Source organism: Petaurus breviceps, unplaced genomic scaffold (assembly GCF_028583685.1).
Source record: "Petaurus breviceps papuanus isolate PSGF00001 unplaced genomic scaffold, PetGlider_PUasm1.0 77, whole genome shotgun sequence".
Classification (NCBI taxonomy): domain Eukaryota; kingdom Metazoa; phylum Chordata; class Mammalia; order Diprotodontia; family Petauridae; genus Petaurus; species Petaurus breviceps.
In genome coordinates, this window is record NW_027186492.1 from 22,569,339 (window position 1) to 22,596,801 (window position 27,463).

The following is a 27,463-nucleotide window of genomic DNA, read 5'->3' on the forward strand; positions in this document are numbered from 1 at the left end:
TTCTTTTCATATGTTATCATAGTATGTAATTTTATAATGGTACTAAATAAATGAGTGCAGTGTGCCTGGTTTCAGAGTCAAGAAGACGTGCTTTCAAGTCCAGCCCAATGGCCCATACTATCTGTGTCACCCTGAGCAAGATGCCTAGTATCTGAATGTCCCAGGAAATTCAATGACTGAGCTAAGGAGACGATTAGCATTCATAGAGAGCTCCAACTCTGGTAATCTTACAAAAAACAAACACCTAAATTTAACTGGATTTGTTTGAAGATCATCAAAATAATGAACTCATGCTCATTTCCTAACTTCTGAAAAAATTGTTTAGGGGCGGCCAGGTGGTGCAGTGAATAGAGCACTGGCCCTGGCATTAGAAGGATCTGAGTTCAACTCTGGCCTCAGACACTTAACACTTAGTAGCCATGTGACCTTGGGCACGTCACTTAACCCCAATTGTCTTGCCTTCCCCCCTCCAAAAGAAAAAGTAAAAAAAAAATTGTTCAGCAGTAGAAATCTATGTTTTTACATTCCTTGAAGATTCTGAAGATCATCTGGCAAGATAATATACCAGACACTAAAGTCCTTTCTCAAGTAGAAATGACAAGCATTCAGACTCTTCTCCAGAGAGCACAACTCTGATAGGCTGGCCATATTGTTCAAATGCCAAATGTACATTTGCCTAAAAGACTATTTTGTGGAGAATTCGCACAAGGCACTTTTATTCACTGGAAGACAGAAAAAGCAATACAAGATCAGTCTCAAGATCTCTTGGAATCAATTGTGTGACATGGGAGACACTGGCAAAGGCTTGCTTAGCATGGCAAATTCACATCAAAGAAGGCAATGTGTTCCATGAATGAAGTAAAATTGCAGTAGTTCAAAAGAAACATGAGAGGCATAAATTTAGAGATATCTTCTCTGCACATGTTTATGTGGACTTCTTATGTCTGACCTGTGCTCATATTGATCTCTTCCATATGTTTAAGCTCAGATTTGCAGGGTAGGGCACCCTCCAGTGCTCTTCAGAACATATTCCTTTCTCTCTCCTCCTTTTTCTAGTGAATGTGGAATAGTCTTGCATTATTTGAATGTCTTTTCCTTTGTTCTGAAGATCTATCTCCTGAGGGGTGTTGAGAATGAAACTAAAGTAAAATGAGGCAATAAAGTTCCAAGCATATGCTACCAAGTCTAAAGGCCTGAACCCTACATAGGTGCCATTAGGTAAATGTGCCAATGTGCCATGTGCCATTAGGTGAACAGAGAACCATGTTAATATGACCAGAGTCTACTAGGAACCTGTAACAGGCTAGCATTACCAATAAAAGGCAACTTGAGATCCTCAGCAAGCCAAAAGACCCTGAATGAGGTCTGACAGATTATTTTAGAAATAAAAGGAGCAGCATCCCAAAACTAGAAGGCAGCATCACAGGTGGGGAAAACCAGGATGATTACAAAGTCAGAAGTGTCAGATGTGGGGGACAATATAATTGACCGGAAATTTGGACCGTAGGGCTAGCAACAACCACTGCTTCTATCTGGTCATTATGGAAAGCTCATTATTGCTATCCACCTGCATGGCTACTTAAAATCATAGCAATAACAGATCCGATTTTCTTGAAGGACAGCCAGCATGGCAGAAATAACAGATCAGACTCACTAGCATCCACCTGTGTTGTTCAAAGAGAACAGATTTTCTTGACACAAGAACAGAACAGTGATTAGCAGGAAAACTGAACTTCTAAACAATTCAAATACCATGGGCTATTTGTAGAAAATCTGAACTTCCAGAACTAACTCACAGACAAATGAAATGCGACTTAGTTGTACAAAATAAGAGGTAAGGCATACAAAATGTCAGTAGGGATACAAAATCAAATCAACTAGACAATAGAATCAATTTGATTTTTTTTTCAATTTACCAGGCTTTCAGAATTTATTATTTCTGAATTGAATTGTTAAATTTAACCATTATTTGTCTTGGAGTTTACTGTCTTATTTTTTTGTTTGTTTTCTGGAGGTAATCTGTGAATCCTTTCAATTGGAATTTCATTTTCTATGTTCAGATATTCTAGGCAGTTCTCTTAAAGTTTTTTGTTTTGTCATGTTCTTCTGGGAAACATATTTTCTCTGTGCATCCTGTCATTAATTTCATATATTGTTTGCATGATGAGAATATATTCTTTCAATGCTAAAAAAAAGTTAAGGAAAGTTAAGCTGAGATGGTGTAAATTAAAGTAGAATTAATAAATAATAATAATTAATTAGTAGAATTGGCCAAATAGAAAAGGAAGTACAAAAATCCACTGAAGGAAATGACTCATTAAAGAGTACAATTGGCCAAGTGGAAAAAGAGGTACAAAAAGTAACTGAAAAAAATAATTATGTAAAAATTAGAATTGGGCAAATGGAAGCTGACTCTAGGTGACATCAAGAACCAACCAAACAAAATCAAAATAATGAAAAAATAGAAGAAAATGTAAAATACTACATTGGAAAACAACTGACCTGGAAAATAAATCCAGGAGACATAATTTAAGAATTATTGTACTACCTGAAAGTGATGATAAAAAAAAAACAGCCTAGATGTTATCTTTCAAGAAATTATGAAGGAAAACTGCCTAATATCATAGAACCAGTGAGTAAAATAGAAATTGAAAAAATCCACTAATCACCTCCTGAAAGAGATTCCAAAATAAAAACTCCCAGGATTATTATTGACAAATTCCAGAACTCTCAAGTCAAGGAGAAAATACTACAAGCAGTTAGAAAGAAACATTTCGAATATTAAGGTATAACAATCAGTATTACACAGGATGTAGCAGCTTCTACAATAAAGGATTAGAGGGCTTAGAATATGATATTCCAGAAGACAAAGGAGCTGTGATTACCAACAAGAATTAACTACCAACAAAACTGAATATAACATTCAGGGGGAAAAATAGATATTCGATGAAATGGGAGACTTTCAAACGTTCTGGATGAAAAGACCAGAGCTAAACAGAAAATTGTATTTTCAAATATAAGAATCAAGAGAAGCATGAAAAGGCAAAGAGGAAAAAAAATATCTTAACTTATTCAATAAGGTTAAACTGCTTCTGTCCCTACACAGGGAGATGACACTTGTAGCTCTTAAGAGCTGTGTCTTTAAACTACAGTCAGGATAACACAAGATTAAGCATTTTTGACATTCAAGGATTAGAAGGTTTGGAATATGATATTCTGGATGGCAAAAGAGTTAGGATTATATCCATGTATAACCTGCCCAGCAAAACTAAGTATAATTCATCTGGACCAAAACATGGACATTCAATGAAATAGATAATTTTCAAGAATTCCTGATTAAAAGACCAGAGCTAAATAGAAAATTTGACTGTCAAATACAAGACTCAAGAGAAACAGGTACAATGAGATAAATTAGCTGACATAAATGAGGCATGAAAGAGATTTTACAGTGGTGGGGAAGATGGGAGAAATGGAAGAAGAGCACATGAACCTTACCCTCATCAGAACTGGCTCATAGAGGGAATAGTATATACACTTCATTGGATGTAGAAATCTGTCTTATTTATACAGGAAAGTAGGAGGGGAAGAGTATGAGAGAAGGGAGAGCTGATATGAAAGGCCAAATAGTGGGAAGTAAAGTTGGAAACAAAACATTTTTGAACAATGGAACCCAGAATTTTCTAGCCCGAGGCAACTTAGATGGTCAGCAGAAAAACTCTGTTGCACCAGGGTACAACACAGGCTGTGTCAGCAAACTAGGAGCAGACTGCAAGGTGACTGAATGGGTGGCAGCAGTAGTGGTTTCCAGAACTATCAGCCTACAGATGGTAAAGGGATTAGACAACTTGTCATGGTGAGATTTATAGGTATCCCTTTGAAGGCACTAGGGCCAGGACTTTGTTGTGTGGCCTATACTTGAATCTGGGTCACAGTCCTGGGTCTTATTCCCAGTGTAAAGAGGAGCACTAGCAGAGCAGAACTTGTGGCCACAGGAGAGCAGGGACCCTGGTCACAGTTCCAAGGTTAAAAAGAGTGCTTTTGGTCACTCACAAGCCAGTGTACAACACAGGAGGGTAATAACACACCTCTCCCTAGATCATACCACCTTGGAACAGCCAAAAACTTACAGGTTCCCAGAATTACCTCTGAAAACAGCTGCACAAAAAACCTGAAGTTTGAGAAAGTGCCCCCTCCACTAGAGAAGCAGCACCCCTCTTCTTGAACCTTGGGAAGTTGCCTTTCCTTGGTGTTACAGTACACTAGGGCAATTCAAAGTGGCACTCAACAATCCTCTCAGTCTCTCTCTGCCTCCACGAGGTGCTGCTTCCAAAAAGTTCTTCTGCCTCTCTCTTGTCTCTCCAAATCTACGTCACCAGCTCCTCCCAGTTCAGGACTTTCTTTTCACATCAACAAGTCCATCCCACAGGTGGGATTAAAAAGCTCTGGGTTTTAACACAATCAGTTTGAAAACCAAGCCAATACAGGGGAATCTGTAATTGCCATTACTATCACAAGCATAGAGTTAAAAGTCAAGAAATAATCTGGAAAATGACTGAATAACAGAAAAAAATTCTAATGATATAAAGATACTATGGCAACAAGAAGATCAAAACACACACTCAGAAGAAGACAACAAAATGAAAATTCCTATATCCAAAGCCTCCAAAAAATATGAATTGATCTCAGGCCATAAAATCCTTTTGAGGATTTTGGAGGGACTTTAGAAAAGATTTTAGAAATCAAATAAGAAAAGTAGAAAAAAAAAGATTTGGAAGAGAAATGAGAGGGATACAAAAAATTTTTGAAAAAATGAGCCAACAACTTGGCAAAGGAGGCACAAAAAAAAATCCTTCAGAAAATAATACCTTATAAAAAAACAGACTAAGCCAAATGGTAAAAGAGGCACAAAAATATAATAAATAGAAAAATTCCTTGAAAAGCAAAATTAGCCAAATGGAAAGAAATAGACAAAAATTCACTGAAGAGAAGACCTTCTTAAAAAGTGGAATTGGCAAATGGAAAAGGAGACAAAAAAGCTCACTGAAGAAAACAATTCCTTAAAAGTGAGAATTGTGCAAGTGGAAGCTAGTGACTTTATGAGATATCAAGAAATGATCAAACAAAATCAAAAGTATGAAAAAAATAGAAAATGTGAAATATGTCATTGGAAAAAGAAGTGACCTACAAAATAGATCCAGGAGACATAATTTAAAAATTATTGGACTATGTGGAAGTCATGATTAAAAGAGGCTAGACACCAATATTTTAAGAAATTATCTGCCCTGATTTCTAGAAAGAGGATAAAACAGAAATGGAAAGAATCCATGGATGACCTCCTGAAAGAGATCCCAAAATGAAAACTCCCAGGACTATTATAGCCAAATTGCAGAGTTCTCAGGTCAAGGAGAAAATATTGTAAGTAGCGAAAAAGAAACAATTCAAATATCATGGAGCCACAGTCAGGATAATACAAGATGTTGCAGGTTCTACATTAAAGGATTACAGGGCTTGGAAGATATTCTAGAGGACAAAAGAACTGGTATTACAAGTAATAATCACCTATCCAGCAAAACTAAATGTAATAATTGAAGGGTAAAAAATGGATTTACAATGAAATAGAGGACTTTGAAGCATCCTGATGAAAAGACTAGAGCTTAATAGAAAAAGATAGAAAATTTGACCTTCAAATACAAGATGCAAAAGAAGCACAAAAAGATGAATAATAAAGACAAATCATAAGGTATTCAATAAGGTTAAACTGCTTAAATTCTTACATGGGAAAGTAATAACTCCTAAAAACTTCCTCATTTTGGGGGCAGTTAGAAGGAGTACACATAGACAGAAGGCAGAGGTGAATGTGATGGTATAATTATATTTAAAAAAATAAAATTAAACTAAGGGACAAGAAAGAAGAATGCACTGGAAGAAGGGGAAAGGAAGGGGCAAACTGGGAGAAATTATCAGAAAAAAAAGAGTCCTGAAAGAGATTTTGCCATGTAGGGGAAAGTAGGGGAAGTAAGAAGGGAGCACATTAACTTTACTCTCATTATAACTGGTTCAAAGATGGAATAATAAACATACTCAGTTGGATGTTGAACTATATCTTACCATACAGGAAAGTAGGAATGGAAGGGAATAAGAAAATGGACAAGGAGGGCAGAGCTGATAGAAAGGACAGTTTTGAGGTGGCAAAAGTCAGAAGCAGAGCCAAGATGGTGGAATAAAAGCAGGGACTTGCTTAAGCTCTCCCCCACATCCCTCCAAATACCCATAAAAAATTACTCTAAATGAATTCTAGAGCAGCAGAATCCAAAAAATGAGAGAATGAAACAAATTTCTAGCCCAAGACAACCTGGAAGGTGGACAGGAAAGATTTATTACACTGGGCTGGGAGAGGACTACAATCTAGTGCAAAATGTGCAAGCACAGACCATCCGCAGCAAACCTGGAGCAGGCCTCAGGGGACTGAATCATTTGCAGCTGTGGTGCTTTCCAGACTTCTAAACCAACAAAGTCAAAGGCAACCTAGATGGTCAGTGGGAAAGGTCTCTCAAACCTGGGTGAGAGAGGAGCAGGGTCTGGCCCTAGACGCTGGTAAGGGACAGGGAATGGACGGTGTCTTCCAGAGCTCTCAGTCCACAAATGGGGGAGGAGGCAATGGAGTAGTTGATCAGAGGGGATTATAGGGATCTCTTTGTTGGTGCTGAGGCAGGATTCTCTTGATTTGCCCATGCTGGGATCTGGGTCAAAGTCCTGGGTGGCAGTACTGGGGCAAGGATTATTGGCAAGGCAGAGCTTGTGGTGGCAGTGAAGAGAGAATCCTGCTCACAGTTCCAAGGCAGAAGAGTGCTTGTGGTCATTATGAGACAAGAGCACAGGCCAGGAGAAGAGTAAACACCTCTCCTTTAAACATACCACCTTGGAAGAACTGATATTTTAAAGGTCACTAGAAGAATCTCTGAAAACAAATGCCCAAAACCCCTGATGCCTGGGGGGGTGGAGGCAAGATGGCAGAATAGAAACAGGACTTCCAGGCAGCTCCCACTTCCACCTCCTCCAATACATGTAAAAAATGACTCTAAACAAATTTTAGAGCTACAGAACCCACAAAGTGACAGAGAGAAATTAACCTCTCACTGAAGACAGCTGGAAGGCCAGCAGGAAGGATCCAGAACAGCACTCTGGGAGCTAAGCCCTGCCCCACATGAGCCTGAGGTTTTAGCCCTAGAGCAGTCAAACCAGCTCCAGCTACAGGGACTACAGGAGAATGGATCACCAGTAGCTGTGTCAGTTCCCAGAATTATAAACCCATGAATGACAAAGACAAAGTGAGAGATCAGTGGACTTTGGGAACAAAGAATCTGGGAGAATGGTCCAGCCTCTGCCCCCTGGAGAGAAAACTGTTGAGGTGGGGTGGATGTTAAGTCGAATGGCTGCTTCAGAGCTCATGTCCTGCAGATTGTAGGGCGACCAAGCAACCAGTCTGAAAGATAATCTCCCTTGCTTTAACCTGCTTGGATCTAGAATCCCTTTCCTGGGTGGAGGTCCTGGGATGCATGACCACTGTGCCAGAGCCAGTGGAGGCTTCTGAGAGGGCACTCAACTAATAGCTCTGGCAGCTGAGAAAACCCCATAAATTTGGAACAAAGCTCTCCTCTCTGAAAGCAGAGTTCTACTGTGGCAAAAAGCTCAAGTCAAATGGTTGAGTAGCAACATGATCAAGCAAAGAAATCAAAGCAAGCACAGTGGTCCAACTTCATATTCCTTTTATGGGGACAAAAAGGATCAAGGCATGGATCAGAATAAACACAATGAAGTCAGAACTCCTGCACCAAAAGCTTCCGAGAAAAATATGAACTGGTTACAGGCCATAGAGGACCTTAAAAAGGAATTTAAAAAAACAAATAAGAGAAGTGGAGGAAAAAGTGGGAAGAGAAATGAGAACGATGCAAGAAACTCATGAAAAGAGAGTCAACAACCTGACAGAAGGAAATAACACCTTAAAAATAAACTAAATCAAATGGCAAAAGAGGCTCAAAAAGCCAATGAGGAGAAGAACACCTTAAAGAGTTAAAATTACCTGATTGAAAAAGAATCTCAAAATTTCACTGAAGAGAGTCATTCCTTCAAAACTGTACTGGAGCAAATGGAAGTTAGTGACTTTATGAGAAATCAAGATACTATTAAACAGATCCAAATAAATGAAAGAATAGAAGGCAATGTGAAATATCTCATTAGAAAAACCACTGACCTGGAAAATACATCCAGGAGAGATAATTTAAAAATTATTGGACTAGCTGAAAGACATGATCAAAGAAAGAACCTAGAAATCATCATCCAAGATATTCTCAAGGAAAATTGCCCTAATGTTTTAGAAGCAAAGGGAAAATAGAGGTTGAAAGAATCCACCGATCATCTCCTGAAAAAGATCCCAAAAAGAAAACTCCTAGGGCTATTATAGCCAGGTTATAGAATTCCCAGATCAAGGAGAAAATATTACAAGCAGCCAGGAAGAAAAAATTTGAATATTGTGGAAACACAATCAGGATAACACAGGATCTGGCAGCTTCTACACTGAGGGATTGAAGGCCTTGGAATATGATATTCCAGAGATCAAAGGAGCTGGGATTAAAACCAAGAATCACCTACCCAGCAAAACTGAGTATCGTGTTTCAGGGGAAAAAAATAATCAATACAATAGAGGACTGTCAAGCATTCTTGATGAAAAAATCAGAGTGGAATAGAAAATTTGACATTCAGATACAATAAGCATGAGAAGGAAAACAGGGAAAAGAAAGCATAAGGAACTTATGAAATTTAGACTACTTACATTCCTACATGGAAAAATGATAATTGTAACTCATGAAACTTTTCTCAGTATGAGAGTAGCTGAAGGGAATAGAAATGCTTATATAGATAAAGATAGATATAGATATACACATATATACATATATGTCTATATAGGACGGTATATAGGCATATGAAAAATATGTGAGTGTGTGTATATATGTGTACAGGTACACATAGACAGAGGGCACAGAACCAGTTGAATAGGAAGGGATGATACTTAAAAGGTGAATTTGAGAGGTAAGAGAGGAATATAATGAGAGGATATGGGGAGAGACAGAATGGGGTAAATTATCTCATATAGAAAAGGCAAGGGAAAACTGTTACAATGGAGGGGAAGAACAGGAAGGCAAAAGGGAATGAGTCAACCATATTCTCAATGAATTTGGCTTAGGGAGGGAATGACATACACACTAAATAGGGTATTAACCCTACGGGAGAGTAGGGGGCAAGGGGATAAGACCAGGGATTATGGAAGGGAAGGCAGGTTTGGGGGGTGAGGGGAGGGAAGTTGGATGCACACACTTTTGAAAAGGGAAATGATCAAAGTAGAGAATAGAACAAGTGGGGGTGGGATAGGATGGAGGGAAATATAGTCAGTCTTTCACAATATATTCACTATGGAAAGGTTTTGCATAGCTACACATGTACAACCTATACTGAACTGCTTATCTTCCCAGTAAGATTGGGTCAGGAGCTAGGAAGGCAAGGAATTTGGAATTCAAAGTTTTAAAATCAAATGTTTAATATATATATATATATATATATATATACATATGTACATATATATATATATATTATTAATTTTTCATGCAACTGGGAAATAAGATATACAGGCATTGGGGCATAGAGAAGATCCACCATGCCCTACTGGAAAGTGGGAGGGAGGATGGTGGAGGATATACAAGAGAGCAGATTGGGGGAGGAGATATTCAGTGGAATTGCTGTTTTGGGGTGGTGGGTGGGGGAAAGATGGGGAGAAAATGTGTAACTCCAAATCTTGTGGAAATGAATGATATAAACTAAAAATAAACACAGAATTTAATTAAATAAAAGAATTTTTTTTTAAAAACCCTGATGTTTGAGAAAGCATCCCTCCACACTGGTAGTAGAGTCCTACCTTAGCAAAGAGTTAGAAAGTCGAGCAATTGGCTAGTGAAATGAGTAAACAATGTGGGAAATATCTCAGTCTATAGAATCTTACTTTTGTGACAAAGAAGATTAAAACATACAACCAGAAAAAGACAACAAAGTAAAAGCTCCTACATCCAAAGCCTCTGAGAAAAATATGAATTGGTTTCAGTCCATGCAAGAGCTCAAAAAGGATTTTGAACATCAAGTAAAACAAGAGGGAAAAGGGGAAGAGAAATGAGAGCAATGCAAGAAATCCATGAAAAATCATGGGGGGAAAGGGTCTAGAATTTGCTAAATGAGACACACACACACAAAAAAAATACTGAAGAAAATACCACTTAAAAAATAGACAAGACAAAATGGCAAAAGAGGTCCAAAAATTCAATGGGGAGAAGAATACCTTAAAAAGCAGACTCATCCAAATGGAAAAGGAGTTCCAAAAGCTCACTGAAGTAAATAATTCCTTACAAAATTAGCATGGAGTAAATGGAAGCTAATGATTTAATGAGAAATCAAGAAATTATAAAACAGAACCAAAAGAATGAAAAAAATAAAAGACAACATAATAATAGATAATGTGATAGAAAGGTAATAGTAGCCAATATCTTATTAGAAAAACAACTGACATGGAAAATAGATCTAAGAGATGTAATTTAAATTTATTGTAGTACATGAAAGCCATTTTTTTAAAAAGAGCCTAGACATCATCTTTCAAAAAATTATTACGGAAAACCATCCTGATATTCCAGAGCCAGAGGGTAAAATAGAAGTTGAAAAAATCCACAGAACACCTCCTGAAAGCGATCCTAAAATGAAAACTTCTAGAAATATTGTAGCCAACTTGCAGTGTTCCCAGGTCAGGGAGAAAATATTGCAAGCAGCCAAAAAGAAACAATTCAAGTATGGTGGAACCACAGTCAGGATAACACAGGGTCTAGCAGTTTCTACATTATGGGATCAGAAGACTTAGAATATGATATGCACAAGGCCAAAGCAGCTAGGATTAAAACCAAGAACCACCTACCCAGAAAAGCTGACTATAATTCTTCAGGGGAATAAATGGAAATTCAATGAAATAGAGAGGACTTTCTTGATGAAAATACCAGAGCTAAATAGAAAATTGGACTTTCAAATACGAGAGTCAAGAGAAGCATTAAAAGATAAACAGGAAAGAGAAATAATAAGGGCCTTATTAAAATTAAACTGTTTACATTCTTATATGGAAAGATGATATGTGTCACTCATGAGACCTTTCTTATTATTAGGGGAGTTGTAGAGAATGTGTATATATATATATATATGCAGAGAGAGAGGGAGGGCACATGGTGAGTTGAATATGAAGGGATGATATCTAAATAACAAAATTCAAGGATGGGAAAGGACAGTACTGTGAGAAAGAGAAAGGGAAGGGTAGAAAGTGACAAATTATCTCACATAAAAGGGGCAAGAAAAAGGTTTTACAGTGGAAGGGTAGAGCAGGGAGATGAGAGGGAATGAGTGTACATTACTCAAAGGATTTGGCTTAAGGAAGGAATAACATACACATTGAATTGGGGGTGAGAATCTATCTCACCCTACACGAAATTAGGGGGGAAGAGGATAAGAGAGATGAGAGTGATAAAATGGAGGGCAGATTGGGGTAGGGGGTAATTAGAAGCAAACATTTTTGAGGAGGGACAGGGTCAAAGGAGAGAATAGAATAACTGGGGGTGGGGTAGGATGTAGGGAAAGATAATTAGTCTTTCACAACATGACTTAATTATGGCAGTGTTTTGCATGACTACACACATATAACCTATACTGAATTGTTTGCCTTCTAAATTAGGGTGGGTGGGGAATGAGGAAGGTAGAGAATTTGGAACTCAAAAGTTATAAAAATTAATGTTAAAAAACTGTTTTTATATGTAACTGGGAAATAAGATATACAGGTAATGGGATATAGAATTCTATGTTGCCCTACAGGAAAATAGAAGGGAAGGGGATAAATGAAAGGGGGGAGTATTGAAAGGAGGGCAGATTGGGGGAAGAGGTAATCAGAATGCAAACCATCTTGGGGTGGGGAGAAATGGGGAGAAAATTTGGAACCCATAATCTTGTGGAAGTGAATATTGAAAATGAAAATTAATTAACAAGTCAGGAGCAAACACTTTTGAGAACAGACAGAGTAAAAGAAGAGTGAGAATAGGATAAATGAGGAAAATAGGATGGGAAGAAATACATAGTTGATAATCATTACTGTGAAAAAAATTTTTTACAAGTGTCTTCAATAAAGATTTCATTTCTCAAACATATAGAAAAGAGGAAAATTTATAGAAATAAGAGCCATGGGGGTGGAGCCAAGATGACAGAGTAAAAGCAGGAACTTACATGAGTTGGTCCCCAATTACATCAAATACCTGTAAAAAAAAAAAAGACTCAAAGAAATCTTAGAGCTACAGAACCCACAAAAGGACAGAGTGAAAGAAATCTCCCACTGAAGGATAGTCTGGCAAACTGACAGGAAAGGTCTACCGCACCATGCTGGGAGAAGAGCACAGTCCTGCATGAGCCATGCCAGGATAGACCAGTAGCACAGACTGGCCATAGCAGACATCAGGGGATCGAGTCACTGGCAGCTGTGGCAGCTTCCAGACTTCTCAACACATAAACACCAAAAAGAAAGTAAAAGGTCAGAGGGGGAAATCTGCTGGAATTGGGTGAGAGAAGAGCGTCGTCCAGCCCCTGCCCCCAGGGCAGCTGAGGTGGTGGGTGGCAGTGGAGAATTCATCTGCTATCATGGTGGTTGCTTCTGGAGCTCCACATTCACCAATTATGGGGGAACCAAGTGGCTGAACAGGAGGCAAATGAAGAAATCTCTTTGCTGGCACTGAGGCAGGATTCTCTTCCTTTGCCCTACTTACATCTGGGTAGCAGTCTTAGGTGGCAGTCCTGGGGTGAGGAGTGTGGGTATGCCAGAGCTTGTTGAGGCTGTAGAGAGGCAGTCCTCTTCACAGTTTTGAGGCAGGTTCCTGGAAAAAGCTCTGAAAATAGGGGCACAATACCCCAGAAATTTGGTACACAGCACTCTCCACTCTGGAAGCAGAGTTCTAATGTGGCAAAAGAGCTCAAAAGTCAAGTAATTGACTGGCAAGATGAGAAAACAGAGGAAGAGACATCAGACTATATAGTCTTTTGGGGGCACAAAGAGGATCAAAACATAGAAACAGAAGACAACAAAGTCATAACCCCTGCATTAAAAGCCCCCAAGAAAAATATTAATTGGTCACAGGTCATGGAAGAGCTTAACATGAATTTTGAAAATCAATAAGAGAAGCAGAGGAGGAATTGGGAAGAGAAATGAATGTTGCAAGAAAATCATGAAAACCAAGTCAACAGTTTGCTAAAGGATGCCCCCAAAATACTGAAGAAAATAGCACCTTAAAAATAGACTAAATCAAATGGCAAAAGAGGTCCAAAAAGCCAATGAGGAGAAGAATGCCTTAAAAAGCCAAATTTGCCAGATGGGAATGAAACTTCAAAAGCTCACTGAAGAAAATAATTCCTTCAACATTAGATTGGAGCAATTAGAACCTAATGACTTTCTGAGAAATCAAGATATTATTCAACAGCTCCAAAAGAATGAAAAAACAGAAAGCAATGTGAAAACCATTGGAAAAACCACTGTCCTGGAAAATAGATGCAGGAGAGATCATTTAAAAATTATTGGACTAGCTGAAAGCCATGATCAGAAAAAGAGCCTAGACATCATCTTTCAAGAAATTATCAAGGAAATCTACCCTAATATTCTAGAACCAGAGGGTAAAATAGAAATTGAAAGAATCCACCAATCACCTCTTGAAAAAGATCCCAAAAAGAAAACCCCTAGGAATACTGTAGTCAAATTCCAGAGTTCCCAGATAAGAAGAAAAAGTTACAAGCAGTCAAGAAAAAAAAAAGAGTATTGTGGAAACACAATCAGGATAACACAAGATCTAGCAATCTCTACATTAAGAGGCCAAAGGACTTGGAATATGTTATTCCAGAGGTCAAAGGAGCTAGGATTAAAACCAGGAATCACCTACCCAGCAAAATTCAATATGATACTTCAGGGGAAAAATATGGATATTCAATGAAATAGAGAGCTTTCAAGCATTCTTGATGAAAAGACCAGAGCTGAACAGAAAACTTGACTTTCAAATACTAAAAACAAGAGAAGTGCAAAAAGGTAAACAAGAAAGACAAAACATAAGGAACTTACTAAAGTTGAACTGTTTACATTCCCACATGGAAAGACAATATTTGTAACTCATGAGACTTTTCTCAGTATTAGGATAACTGATGTGTATTTATGTGTATATGTATACATAGACAGAGGGCACAAGGTGAGTTGAATATGAAGCGATGATATCTAAAAAATACAACTAAGAGGGGAGAAAGGAATATATTGGGAGAAGGAGAAAGGGAGAGATAGAATAGAGTAAATTATCTTACGTAAAAGAGGCAGGAGAAAGTTGTTGCAATGAAGGGGAAGAGGAGGAAGGTGAAAGGGAATGGGTCAAACTTTCTGTCATTGGACTTGGCTTAAGGAGGGAATAACATACATACCCATTTCAGTATCTTACCCTACAGGAATGTAGGGGAGAAGGGGATGAGAGGTGGGGGTGATAGAAGGAAGGGCAGATTGGGGGAGAGGGTAGTCAGAAGTAAACACTTTTGAAAAGGGTCAGGGTCAAAGGAGAAAATAGAATTAAAGGGGGAAGAATAGAATGGGGGGAAATACAGTTAGTCTTTCACAAAATGACCACTATGGACATTTTTTGCATAGTTACACATTTATAGCCTATATTGAATTGCTTGTCTTCTAAGTGGCAGTGGGTGAGGAGGGAAGATGGGAGAAAATCTTGAACTCAATGTTTTGTTTTGTTTTTTAATTTTTTTAGTTTACATCATTCATTTCCACAAGATTTGGAGTTATAAATTTTCTCCTCATTTTTCCCTACCCAAAAACAGCAATCCCACTGAAAATCCCCTCCCCCAATTTGCTCTCTCCCATATCTCTACTCATCCCTGCTCTGACTTTCCAGTAGGGCATGGTGGATCTCTATGCCCCAGTGCGTTACATGTAAAATAACAATGATAATAATAATATATAAATTTTTTATTTATATATTTTTAACATTTGATTTTAAAACTTTGAATTCCAGATTCTTTCCCTTCCTCCCTCATCACCCACCTTGATTGGGAAGATGAGCAATTCAATATAGGCTGTACATGTGTAGCTATGCAAAACCTTTCCATAGTGGATATATTGTGAAAGACTGACTGTATTTCCCTCCATCCTATACCACCCCCCACTTGTTCTATTCTCTACTTTGATATTGGCCCTTTTCAAAAGTGTGTGCTTCCAACTTCCTTCCCCACCAGCCTGACCACCCTTCCATTATCCCCCCTCTCATTCCCTTCCCCCCTACTCTCCTGTAGGGTGAGATACTCTATTTAGTGTGTATGTAATTCCCTCCTTAAGCCAAATTCAATGAAAGTAAGGTTGACTCATTCCCTTTTACCTTCCTGTTCTTCCCCTCCATTGTAACATTTTCCCTTGTCTCTTTTATATGAGATAATCTGCCCGATTCTGTCTCTCCCCATCTCCTCTCATTATATTCCTCTCTCACCTCTCAATTTCACCTTTTAAGTATCATCCCTTCCTATTCAATTGGTCCTGTATGCTCTATGTATACCTGTACACATATATACACACACATATATTTTTCATATGCCCATATATTCTCCTATATAGACATATAAATGTATGTGTGTATATATACATATATTTTTTTTCTATTCCCTTCAACTATTCCCATATTGAGAAAAGTTTCATAACTAATAATTATCATTTTTCCATGTAGGAAGGTAAATAGTTCGACTTTGCTAAGTTCCTTTTGATTTCTTTTCCCTGTTTACCTTCTTATGCTTCTCTTCCTTCTTGTATCTGAATGTCAAATTTTCTACTTAACTCTGGTGTTTTCATCAAGAATGCCTGAAAGTCCTCTATTCCATTGAATGATTGTATTTTCCCCTGAAACATGATACTCAGTTTTGCTGGGTAAGTGATTCTTGGTTTTAATCCCAGCTCCTTTGCCCTCTGGAATATCATATTCCAAGCCCTTCAATCCCTCAGTGTAGAAGCTGCCAAATCCTGTGTTATCCTTATTGTGTTTCCACAATATTCAAATTTTTTCTTCCTGGCTGCTTATAATACTTTCTCCTCAATCTGGGAATTTCAGAACCTGGCTATAATATTCCTAGGAGTTTTCTTTTTAGGATCTTTTTCAGGAGATGATCAGTGGATTCTTTCAACCTCTATTTTGCCCTCTGGTTCTAAAACATCAGGGCCCTGTTTAATAGTATCTTGATTTCTCATAAAGTCACTGGTTTCTATTTGCTCCAATCTAATTGTGAAGGAATGATTCTCTACAGTGAACTTTTGAGATTCTTTTTCCATCTGACAAATTCGGATTTTTAAGGCATTCTTCTCCTCATTGCCTTTTTGAGCCTCTTTTACCATCCGAGTTAGTCTGTTTCTTAAGGTGTTATTTCTTCAGTCAGGTTGTTGACTCTCATTTCATAATTTTCTTGCAGCGTTCTCTTTTCTCATCGCAACTTTTCCTCTACTTTTCTTATTTGGTTTTCAAAATCCTTTTTAAGCTCCTCGATGGCTTATAACCAGTTCATATTTTTCTTGGAAGCTTTTGGTGCAGATGTTCTCACTTCACTGTCTTTCTCCTGTTCCATGCTTTGATCCTTTTTTCTCCCCCCAAAAAGGAGTCTAATGTTGGATTGCTCTGTTTGCTTTGCTTCTTTTGCTTACTCATGTTGCCACTCAATTACTTGACTCGTGAACCTTTTGCCACAGTAGACCTCTGCTACCATAAAGGGGAGCTTTATCCCAATCACTGGGGTTTTCTCAGCTGCTGGAGCTTCCCTCTCAGATGCCTCTATATGCTCTGGCACACTAGACATGCACCCCAGGACCTCCACTCTACACAGTGATCCAGATGCAAGCAGGTTAAAGTAAGAGCAATTACTCCTCAGACTGGTGTAGCGGCAAGCACCCCAAGCGTCCTCAGGGTTTGCTGCCAACACAGGTTCTTGGATCTGCTTTGTTAAAGGAAAGCAACTCAAAATGGGTTAACAAGCTTACTTTAATCAGTCAAATATGTTCTTTTCTCATTTCACAACATATGGATGGAATATGGAATTATAATATAGAAATATAATTTACAGGATTGCACTTAAATGACCTATGTCAAATTGCTTAACCCCATAGGAAAGAGTAAGGGGAAAGAGAGAGGAGATTTGCAACTCAAATTTTTTTAAATGATATCAAAAATTGTGTGCACAAGTCATTAGAAAAAATGCTATTTATAAAAAGAGGTGACATCATAAGCAAATTAATAAAGCATAGAAAAAATTGCCTGTCAGATATATGAATAGAGGAAAAGTTCATGATCAAAGAGATACATTCATAAGTGGTAAAAAGAAAAATTTTTAATACATAAAATTGCATAGAAAGTATTTGCACAAACAAAATCAGAGCAGCTAAAATTAAAATTTAAAAAGGAAAACAGGGGAAATCTTTCCAGCAAGTTTCTATGATAAAGGTCTCATTACTAAGATATACAAGGAAATTATTCAAATATACAAGAAATAGACTTATTCATCAACTGATAAATGAAATGGTCAAGGAATATGAACAGGCAGTTTTCAAAGGAAGAAATCACAGCTATTAATTACATGAAAAATGCTCTAAATCACTAATAATTAGAGAAATACAAATTAAAACCACTCTGGGATACCATCTATCACACAGTTGATTGGTTAAGACAACAAAAAGAAAATGAAAATGACAAATCCTACAGAGGATGAGGTGAAATAGGTCCACTAATAAACTATTGTTAGAACTGTGAACTGGTCCAACCATTCTAGAATTTCATAAAACCATTCTAGAAAGCAGTTTGAAACTATACCCAAAAAAGCTATTAACCTGTTCATCCTTTTTCCCCAGAAGAAGAATACTTTATTATTTGGCAAAGAACATAATAAATATAATCCTTAAAAACAAAATTGGTTGTATCTGGAGATCAAGGCCATTTCCTCTCTCAGGAACTTAGGTCTACTCCTCACCTTCAGTGACAAATCACAGATGCAGAATATTAGTATTGGAAGGATTTGGAGCAATCATCTAGTCTAACCAGAACTAAAGAAAATATCTACTTTACATACACACAGAGCGACTATCCAGCCTCCACTTTAAAAACTTCAGTGATCTGAGAATACACAGCTGCTTAAAATAATCTGTTCCACTTTGATATAGTCCAACTAGAACAGTAAGAAAGCCAATACCCTCTTTGCTCCAACTTCGACCTATTGCCCCTATTTCTGCCTTCTGGGGTCAAAGAAAATAACCTTAGTTTCACTTTCTTTTTTTTTCTTTTTCTTTTTAAATTTAATTATTAATTTATTTATTTTTGGTTTTCAACATTCACTTCCACAAGATTTTGAATTCCAAATTTTCTTCCCATGTCTCCTCCTCCCCCCCAGCCCAAGACTGCATGCATTCTGATTATCCCTTCCTCCAATCTGCCCTCCTTTTATCTCCCCCCTTCTCTTATCCCCTTCCCTTCTATTTTCCTGTAGGACAAGATAGACCTTGTACATGTCTTTTGACCCAGCAATAGCACTACTACATCTATACACAAAGAAATCAAAGAAAGAATAACCCATATGTACAAAGATATTTATAGCATCTCTTGTCATGGCAAAAAGCCCAGGGGTCAAGTGATTGAGTGGAGATATGAGCAGGTAAAAGAAGCAAAATAAACAGAGCAACCCAACTTTCCACTCCTATTTTGGCAACAAAAAAGGATCCAAGCAGGGAACAGGAGGAAGACAGTGAAGTCAGAACTCCTACACCCAAAGTTTCAAAGAAAAATATGAGCTGGTTACAGGCCATAGAGGACCTTAAGAAGCAAATAAGAGAAATTAAGGAAAAATTAGGAAGATAAATGAGAAAAATGCAAGAAAATTATGAAATGAGAGTCAACAGCCTGACTGAGGAAAATTATACCTTAAAAAATAGACTAACTCAAATGGCAAAAGAGGCTCAAAAAGGTAATGAGGAGAAGAATGCCTTAAAAAGCCAAATTTGCTAGATGGAAAAAGAATCTCAAAAGCTTACTGAAGAAAATCATTCCTTCAGAATTACACTGGAGCAAATGAAAACTAGTAACTTTATGAGAAATCAAGATACTATTAAACAGATCCAAACAAATGAAAGAATAGAAGGCAATGTGAAATATCTCATTGGAAAAACCACTGACCTTGGAAAATAGATCCAGGAGAGATAATTTAAAAATTATTGGACTACCTGAAAGACACGATCAAAGAAAGAACCTAGAAATCATTGTCCAAGATATTTTCAAGTAAAACTTGATGTTTTTGAACTAGAAGGCAAAATGGAGGTTCAAAGAATCCACCAATCACCTCCTGAAAAAGATGCTAAAAAGAAAACTCCTAGGAATATTATATCCAGGTCCCAAAATTCCCAGACCAAGGAGAGAATATTACAAGCATTCAGGAAGAAAAAAAAATTAATATTGTGGAAACACAATCAGGATAACACAGGATCTGGCAGCTTCTACACTGAGGGATTGAAGGGCTTGGAATATGACATTCCGGAGAGCAAAGGAGCTGGGATTAAAACCAAGAATCACCTACCCAGCAAAACTGAGTATCATGTTTCAGGGGAAAATATGGTCATTCAGTTGAATAGAGGACTTTCAGGCATTCTTGATGAAAACACCAGAGTTGAGTAGAAAATTTGACATCCAGACACAAGAAGAAAGAGAAGTATGAGAAGGTAAACAGGGAAAAGAAATCATAAGGAACTTATCAAAGTTGAAATATTTACATTCCTACATGGAAAAACAATAATTGTGAGTTATGAAACTTTTCCCAGTATGAAAATAGTTGAAGGAAATAGAAATATATATGCATATATATATATATATGTCTATATAGGAGGGTATATGGGTGTATGACTACATATGTTAATGTGTGTATATATGTTTATAGGTATACATAGATAGAGGGCACAGAACCAACTTAATAGGAAGGGATAATATTTAAAAGGTGAAACTGAGAGGTGAGAGAGGAATATAATGAGAGGAGATGGAGAGAGACAAAATGGGGTAAACTATCTCATATAGAAGAGGCAAGGGAAAATGGTTAAAATGGAGGGGAAGAACAGGAAGTTAAAAGGGAATGGGTCAACCTTATTCTCATTGAATTTGGCTCAGGGAGGGAATGACATACACACTAAATAGAGTATCTCACCCTACAGGTGAGTAGGGGGAAAGGGGATGAGAGGGGGGATGATAGAAGGGAGGGCAGGCTAGGGGAGAGGGAAATTGGAAGCACCCACTTTTGAAAAGGGACATGATCAAAGTAGAGAATAGAACAAGTGGGAGGTGGGATAGGAGAGAGGGAAATACAGTCAGTCTTTTACAATATATCTTCTATGGTAATGTTTTGCATAGCTACACATGTACAACCTATACTGAATTGCTTATCTTCCCAGTAATGTTGGGTGACAAGGGAGGAAGGGAATGAATCTGGAATTCAAAGTTTTAAAATCAAATGTTTAAATATATATATGTATATATATACTATTATTAATACTATTTTACATGTAATTGGGAAATAAGATATACAGGCACTGCAGCATAGAGATCCACCATGCCCTACTGGAAAAGTCAAAGGGGGTATGAGAGAAAATATGGGAGAGAGCAGATTAGAGGAGGGGATATCCTGTGGGACTGCTGTTTTGGGGCCGTGGGTAGGTGAAAAATGGGGAGAAAATTTGTTACTCAAAATCTGGCAGAAATTAATGATGTAAACCAGAAGGTTAATAAAGCATTTGAAAAAGAAAAAAAGAAAACTGCTTCTATTAGAAATGTGCCTTTCAATGAGATAATTTCATTTTCAGGAAACCACTTTTATTGTTTGTGTGAGGAAAGAAAGATTACCAACTATTTTGTAGGAATTCTCTGCTAAACCAAAAAAAAAAAAAAAGGGAAGATGTTCTATTCCTGTCTTCATTGCCTCACTACATATTGCCAGAAATCTGTTGCTATTTGGCCTCTGCTGCTTCAAGAAGAAAAAGAAAGAACTTTAAGCTTATTTTGTTGTTGTTCTCTAATATCTGACTCTTCATGACCCCAGTTTGTGGTTTTCTTGGCAAAAATATTGGAGTAACTTGCTATTTCTTCCTCTAGATATGAGCAAATTGAGGAAAACAGGATTAAGTGACTTGCCCACGGTCACACACCGACTAAGTGTCTGAGGTCAGATTTGAACTCAAGCAGATGAGTCTTCCTAACTCCCAGCCCTGATGCTCTATTCATTGTGCCACCTAGCTGTTTCTTCAGGATAATAGAATCCCAGAAAGTTATATTTAGGAGTTTACTTTTGAGGTCATCCCATTTCAGCCTCACTTTACAAATGAAGAATCTGGAGAGGTTAAATAACTTGATCAAGATCGCACAACTAGTTAGTAGCAGAAAATAACCTAGACCTCAAACAGACCAAGTCCTAGTCTAGCATTTCTTGCATCATTGACCACTTCTCTAAATCCAGTAACCTTTTCTTCTGTTCTTATGCTCACTGTCATCTCTGCATCATTTGACACTTCTAGTCAATCCCTCCTATGTAAATCTCTCAAGACTTGGCCTCCCAGAAAATTCAATAACAAGAATGTAGTTATCAGACTAATCTTAAAATAGAGTTTTCATCATGTCATATGAGGATCAAGTGAAGCAAATGTAAAGTTCACAGTTCTATCAGTACTATATTAGTATACCCATTTTCCCCCATCCTCTCTAGGATTTGTCATTTTCCATTTGCTTTTTGTTATCCTAACCAATCAGATGTGTGTGAGATGGTACCTCAGAGTTGTTTTAATTTATACTGAAAAACTGTTAATAATTCCCCATTACCCATTAGATCAATGTTAAGTTCTACAGTTAGGGTTAGGGATTCAAAGCCCCTTATAATAGATACAATTATATATAGAATACTAGACCTGAATTTAGGAGGACATGAATTCAAATCCTGCTGCTGGAAAGCTTTACTAGTTGTTGGGCCCTGAGAAGTCACTTAATTTCTCAGCCTCAGTTTCCTTATATGTAAAATGAAGATAACCTCTTTCACAGGGTACTGTGAGGATCAAGTGAGATAAATATAAAGTGCTTTGCCAGCCTTAGAGTGCTATATAAATGCTAGCTATTATTATTATAACTACTATCAAGATCATAATTATTATTATCCTTCCTATTCAACCTGACTTACCTTCTTGTTCCATAAACCCCTCATGTTTATTCCTTATCATTTTCTCATACTATTCCCCATACCTGGAACGCTCTTCTCCCTCCTTCCCACTGATCCAAATCCTGACAATATTTTAAGACACTTTATCAAGACCCACCTGCTATATAAAAGTCTTGCCTCAAGTTTCCTGCAATTGGTGATGTGTGTATGTTGCAGCTTATCCTTTACACTTATCACCTGCTTTTTTAAAAATATGGTTTATTTGCAAAATAGTTTACCTATGCCTTCTGGATTTGATTTTTTTCTCTTTAAAATTTAAATTGTCAAATATATTATTCTCAGGTTTATGAAACAAATCCCTACCCATATCCCCTCCCAGACTCCATTTTCCAGACCCAGGAATTTATGATGTCTTACCGTGCTAAAACCACAAAAGTCCACTCTTGTGAACTAGAATTGAAAAGAAAAGAAAAAATGATAATGTAACTATGTGAAAGTGATGAGACAAAGTGAGTTTAAATTGCAACAGAGATCAAGATGTGATAAATCTGACATTGAGTTTTGTCAGACACTAGAATTAATTTCTGAGGTAGCTATATACTAGGGAATTGCACTCTTCTAATTTTATCCCACCACCTATGAGGATCAGTCTGCTAAATTATTGAAAACCTGCCCTGCCAGGTGCACCTAGAGAATCTTTTTTCCTTATCAACTCTTCTCTAATTGTTGTATTACTTAAATGCAGGCCTGCACAACATACGGTCCGCCAAAGGAGTTCAGGTGGCCCCCAAAATGTAGAGGATGTAAAAGAAAGTAAAAATGTAAAGAGTGCTTGGTCTATGCCCTGCTTAACCCACCTTCCTCTAGTCACTATTGTGCCCATCATGTAACTTAGTGGGTGGGTTGTAACTGCACACTCTCTACTGTTTATCAAAAGACCTGTGGCAACCGACCATAGTCTGAGAGGATCAATTTCATGATAAATAAAAATCTTAAGTAATAAGTATAATTAATTGATATTAATTGAAATTTCCTTTAAATATGGTTAATTTGCAAAATAGTTTAATCATTAATTATGCTCTTACTTTGAAAGTAAGCCACTAAAAACCTATCTGTGGCCCAAAGAAGTTTAACCTATTTTAATTTTAGTCCCTACCTACTGCCAAGTTGTGGAGGTCTGCTTAAATCTCTCCCTCCACTGCTTGACCTTCTTCTCCAACCCTCGGTATGTATAGTCACCCCAAATTCTATACTTTCTAACTCTGAAATCACATTTTTTTCTTCACTTTCCTCCATGTTCCTTATGAGAAACACCTGAATAATACCATCAGAAGAATCATAGAATCTAAAAAGGAGGGGATCTCGAAGGCAATTAGGCTAATTAGTATGTAATAAAACCCCATTCCCCAACAACAGCAACAAAAATGTTCCCAAGAGACAATCATAAAGCTTCCAAAAAAAGACCATTGGTGACTGGAGACGTACTGTTCTGTCTCTCCCACTTTCAGGTAGTTCTAACTTACCATAAGGAAGATTTTCCTTATATGCAGCTAAAATCTGCTTTTTTCTTATCTTTTTCTCATACTTCTAGTTTCTATGGCCAAAGAGAATTAGTCTAACCCTCTTCCTACATGACAGCTTTTAAAATCACTGAGGCTAGCAATCACATAATTCCCTAGTCTTCTATTTTCCATGCTATTCATGTCTATGTCCTTCAACTAGTTTTTGCCATAACATTATTCTTAATTTTTTTTCCTTACTCCCTATTGTACTCCTTGTAGGCCTCAGCTTTATATTCTGACATGATTATGTTTTATATATGTGTTATTTGGTGTTTCAGAGCAAAACTGGCTCTTCACTCTTTTAGAAAACATCTACAGAGGCAGCTAGGTAGCGCAGTTAATAGAGCACTGGACCTGGAGTCAAGAGGACCTGAGTTCAAATCCAGCCTCGCACACTAAATACTTACTAGCTGTGTGACCTTGGGCAAGTCACTTAACCCCAATTGCCCTGCCTTCCCCCCTCCAAAAAAAAAGAGAAAACATCTATAAATATCATAAAAATGAAGCTGATATTATTCTTCATAAAGTGAGCCTACCCAAACAAAATCTCACCAAAGTTCAGAATTAAAATATTCTAAGTTCTCCTTCTATAGGATATTGACCTTTTCAGTGATTAAGCATGCTTTCGTTTGTTTTTTTTACTCATATATTTTGTTTTTACATTATCTATGTTTCTTAATATATCATTTTCCCCCTCCCCTCTCAGAGAGTCATCCCTCATAACAAACAATAAAAATAAGAAAAGAAAAAAGTTCAGCAAAGCTAATATATTAGTCAAGTTATTAGTATATGCAGCCATTCAATAGTCATAGCCTCTACGTCTTTATAAAGAAGAGTCTGGAAGTTCTCATATTTTTTTTCTTTAGGACCAAATGATCCTTATAAATTTACTAGAAACAACTTTATTTTATTGTTTATCTTTCCATTGTGGATGTTTGGCTTCCTTCACTTTGTCTCAGTTCATGTAAACCTTCCTGTGCTTCTCTCTGTTCATCATATTCATCATTTCATGTAGTGCAGTAATATCCTGCTACATTCACATGCCACAATTTGTTTGACCATTCCCCAATCAATGGATAGATCTACTCTTTTTTTCCAGTTCTTTGAAGCTATAAGAATTGCTGTGATAAATAATAAAAATAAATATGTGAAGTCTTTATCTTTAGTATTAACTTCATTGGGGTATATACCTAGCAGTGGGGTCATGAGCTCAAAGAATATGGATATTTTAGTCACAGCATATTTCCAAGTTGCTGTCTAGAATGACTAGACAATTCTAGAGTACCTTTCCATAATGAATCCAACATTGACCTGTCTCATCTTTTGTCATTTTTGTTAGTCTTCTAGCTATGAGGTTGAACCTCTGAGTTGTTTTGATTGGGTAGGAACATTTTATAAAAAACATGTATCAGCATTTTTCCATCAGCTAGGCTGACTCTATCCACAAAAATAGAAATGCCTATATGCCTTCACAGATGTTTCTTCTGGGGTCTCTATTTTGTGGAGAGGCCCAAGTTGGCCTTTATTCCCTTTCCTGCTCTGTTCTTGGTTTCTGGACTTTTAAACTATGTATCTGCCATGGAACTTCCCTTAGCACCTGAGCCTCCTCACCTTGAAATACATGGTTACTTTTGTGGTCTTCTCAGTCTGGAATATCTCTCTGTAAGGCCCACTGCCTTCTATCATTGGTGAGTCCCTCCTAAGGCCTCTATTTTGTAGAGCAGACCAACCTAGACTTTCTTCCCTTCTCAGCCCTTTTCCTGGCTACCAAACTTAAAAATCATGTCTTCATACTTGGTACCTCAATTTCCCATTGCTCCCTTCTAGGTTTTTCAGCCCTTTTTAGTATGGTGTCTTCACAGAATAGAATTTGTTTCTTAAGTATGTGACCTTTCATTTTACTTGTATTTGTATCCCATAGTGGCTGGCACTTAGAAACTGGTTAATAAATATATGTTTCTTTCCTTGGTTCCTTGCCTCCTTCTCAAAGTTCTAAGGGGCACCATATAATGTACCCATCATGTATCTCTTTACTCAATGCCAAGGTGATGTCTAAGACAGATAGCTACAGAGATGAAACACATACCAATAAAGAAGAATTTGGCTGACAAAGATCTGTACTTATAAAAAGGCCCGTTGTTGTAAGGATCACTAAAAAATGATTTGTTAAGATCATGTCCACAAGTGAAGATTTTTGGCATGCTAAAGAAGGAAAAATGACAATAAGTTCATTTATGAATTGAAAGCATATTCACAGGAATCTAGATCAACAGAATTTATTTTCATAGCTTTACTTCCTCTTCATGATATAGATGAAGAAAGATAATAATTGGTTAAATGTGACTTTGTTGTTCTGGCACAGTGTAATACTGGGAATCAAAAACTCTTGGTTCCCAAACTTAATTTGACTGATTTGCCAATGAGTCTTCAGGAAACTACAATGTCTCTATTCTTTTATTTCCTGTTCTTCCTTTATGACATTATGGAGCAGTAATCTACTCAAGTATGCTATGAGACTTCTAAAATCCTTGGGATTCTATATTTATTGACTATTAGATTTGAGTTGGAACTTAGAAATCAACTAACAAATGAAGAAAGTTGAGTCTCAGAAAAAGACTTGCCTAATGCGTTATCAAGAGGTAGGGCAAGAAGTACTACCAATAAATCTGTGGTCAAAAAAGTTACCTTCATCTTCATCGAAAAGGCAGACTTTACTTGTGATATCGTACCACTCTGTGCCTCTGTCGTGCCAAAATCCAGAATAAGTCAAACCTAAGTAAAATCCTAAAAAAGAAATACAAAATAAAGCTTTAAATGGGGGTAAACAGAATGGAGGCAGCTAAATGGCACAGGTAAATGCTCGAGATCAGGTAGTTCTAAAAAGATTTTAAGCAAATCCTATGCTGTCTGGCCAGTAGACAGAACTTCTACTGCTATTCAGCTTTATCACATACCTCAAAAACTGGAAAAATATGTAGGGGGCACTGTGGAGGTTTAGCTCTGAGGAGTCTACCTTGGGCGCAAATCCAGTCCAAAGACAACCTTGAGCATGTTTCCACCTGCTTGGGCCCAGTATCTCAGAATGTTGACTCACCACCCTCTGTTCATCCTCCCTCTGTGCAAGGGAGGCTTAGAACATTCTGACTGCTTCTGAAATGCTGACTGCTTGAGCAATATAGATAAAGTAGTGACATATGAGGGAAGTGTAAGTAAGTAAGCAGGGAAGTGTCCCAAGGGAATGGCCTTCTAAAGGGTGCAAGCTAGGCACCTCATGTAATAAACTACGTGAAGTTTCCCATGAGAAATGTATGATGTAAGTGCTTTAGCTATAGTATATAAACTTGGATCCTCACATGCTTATTTGAGATTTAATTGGCATCCATTGAATAAACATATGAATGCTTCAAATTTCTGCCTAGCCTACATTTATTCATGCTCCCGCATTTCGGTTAGTGTAGTGAACATAGGCAGCAAGTGGCACCCAGAAAGAACAGTGACCTGACAGGGTACAAGGGGAGCAGCCCTACTTGGGAAACCTGGAAAGAAACAAGGTA

The 27,463-nt window shown here is 37.4% G+C and overlaps 1 protein-coding gene across 1 annotated transcript in view; it reads right to left on the bottom strand.

Moving 5' to 3' along the window:
* The window catches only part of LOC138175288 (cation channel sperm-associated auxiliary subunit beta-like), a 214,697-nt gene that overhangs the window by 177,041 nt on the left and 10,193 nt on the right, over positions 1–27,463 (bottom strand). The window contains exons 3-5 of the mRNA XM_069105681.1: positions 26,595–26,693; positions 25,996–26,111; positions 22,765–22,797 (exon numbers count right to left, since the gene is read on the bottom strand). Coding sequence (XP_068961782.1) covers positions 22,765–22,797; positions 25,996–26,111; positions 26,595–26,693 — 248 coding nt within the window. The remainder of the gene's footprint in view (positions 1–22,764; positions 22,798–25,995; positions 26,112–26,594; positions 26,694–27,463) is intronic.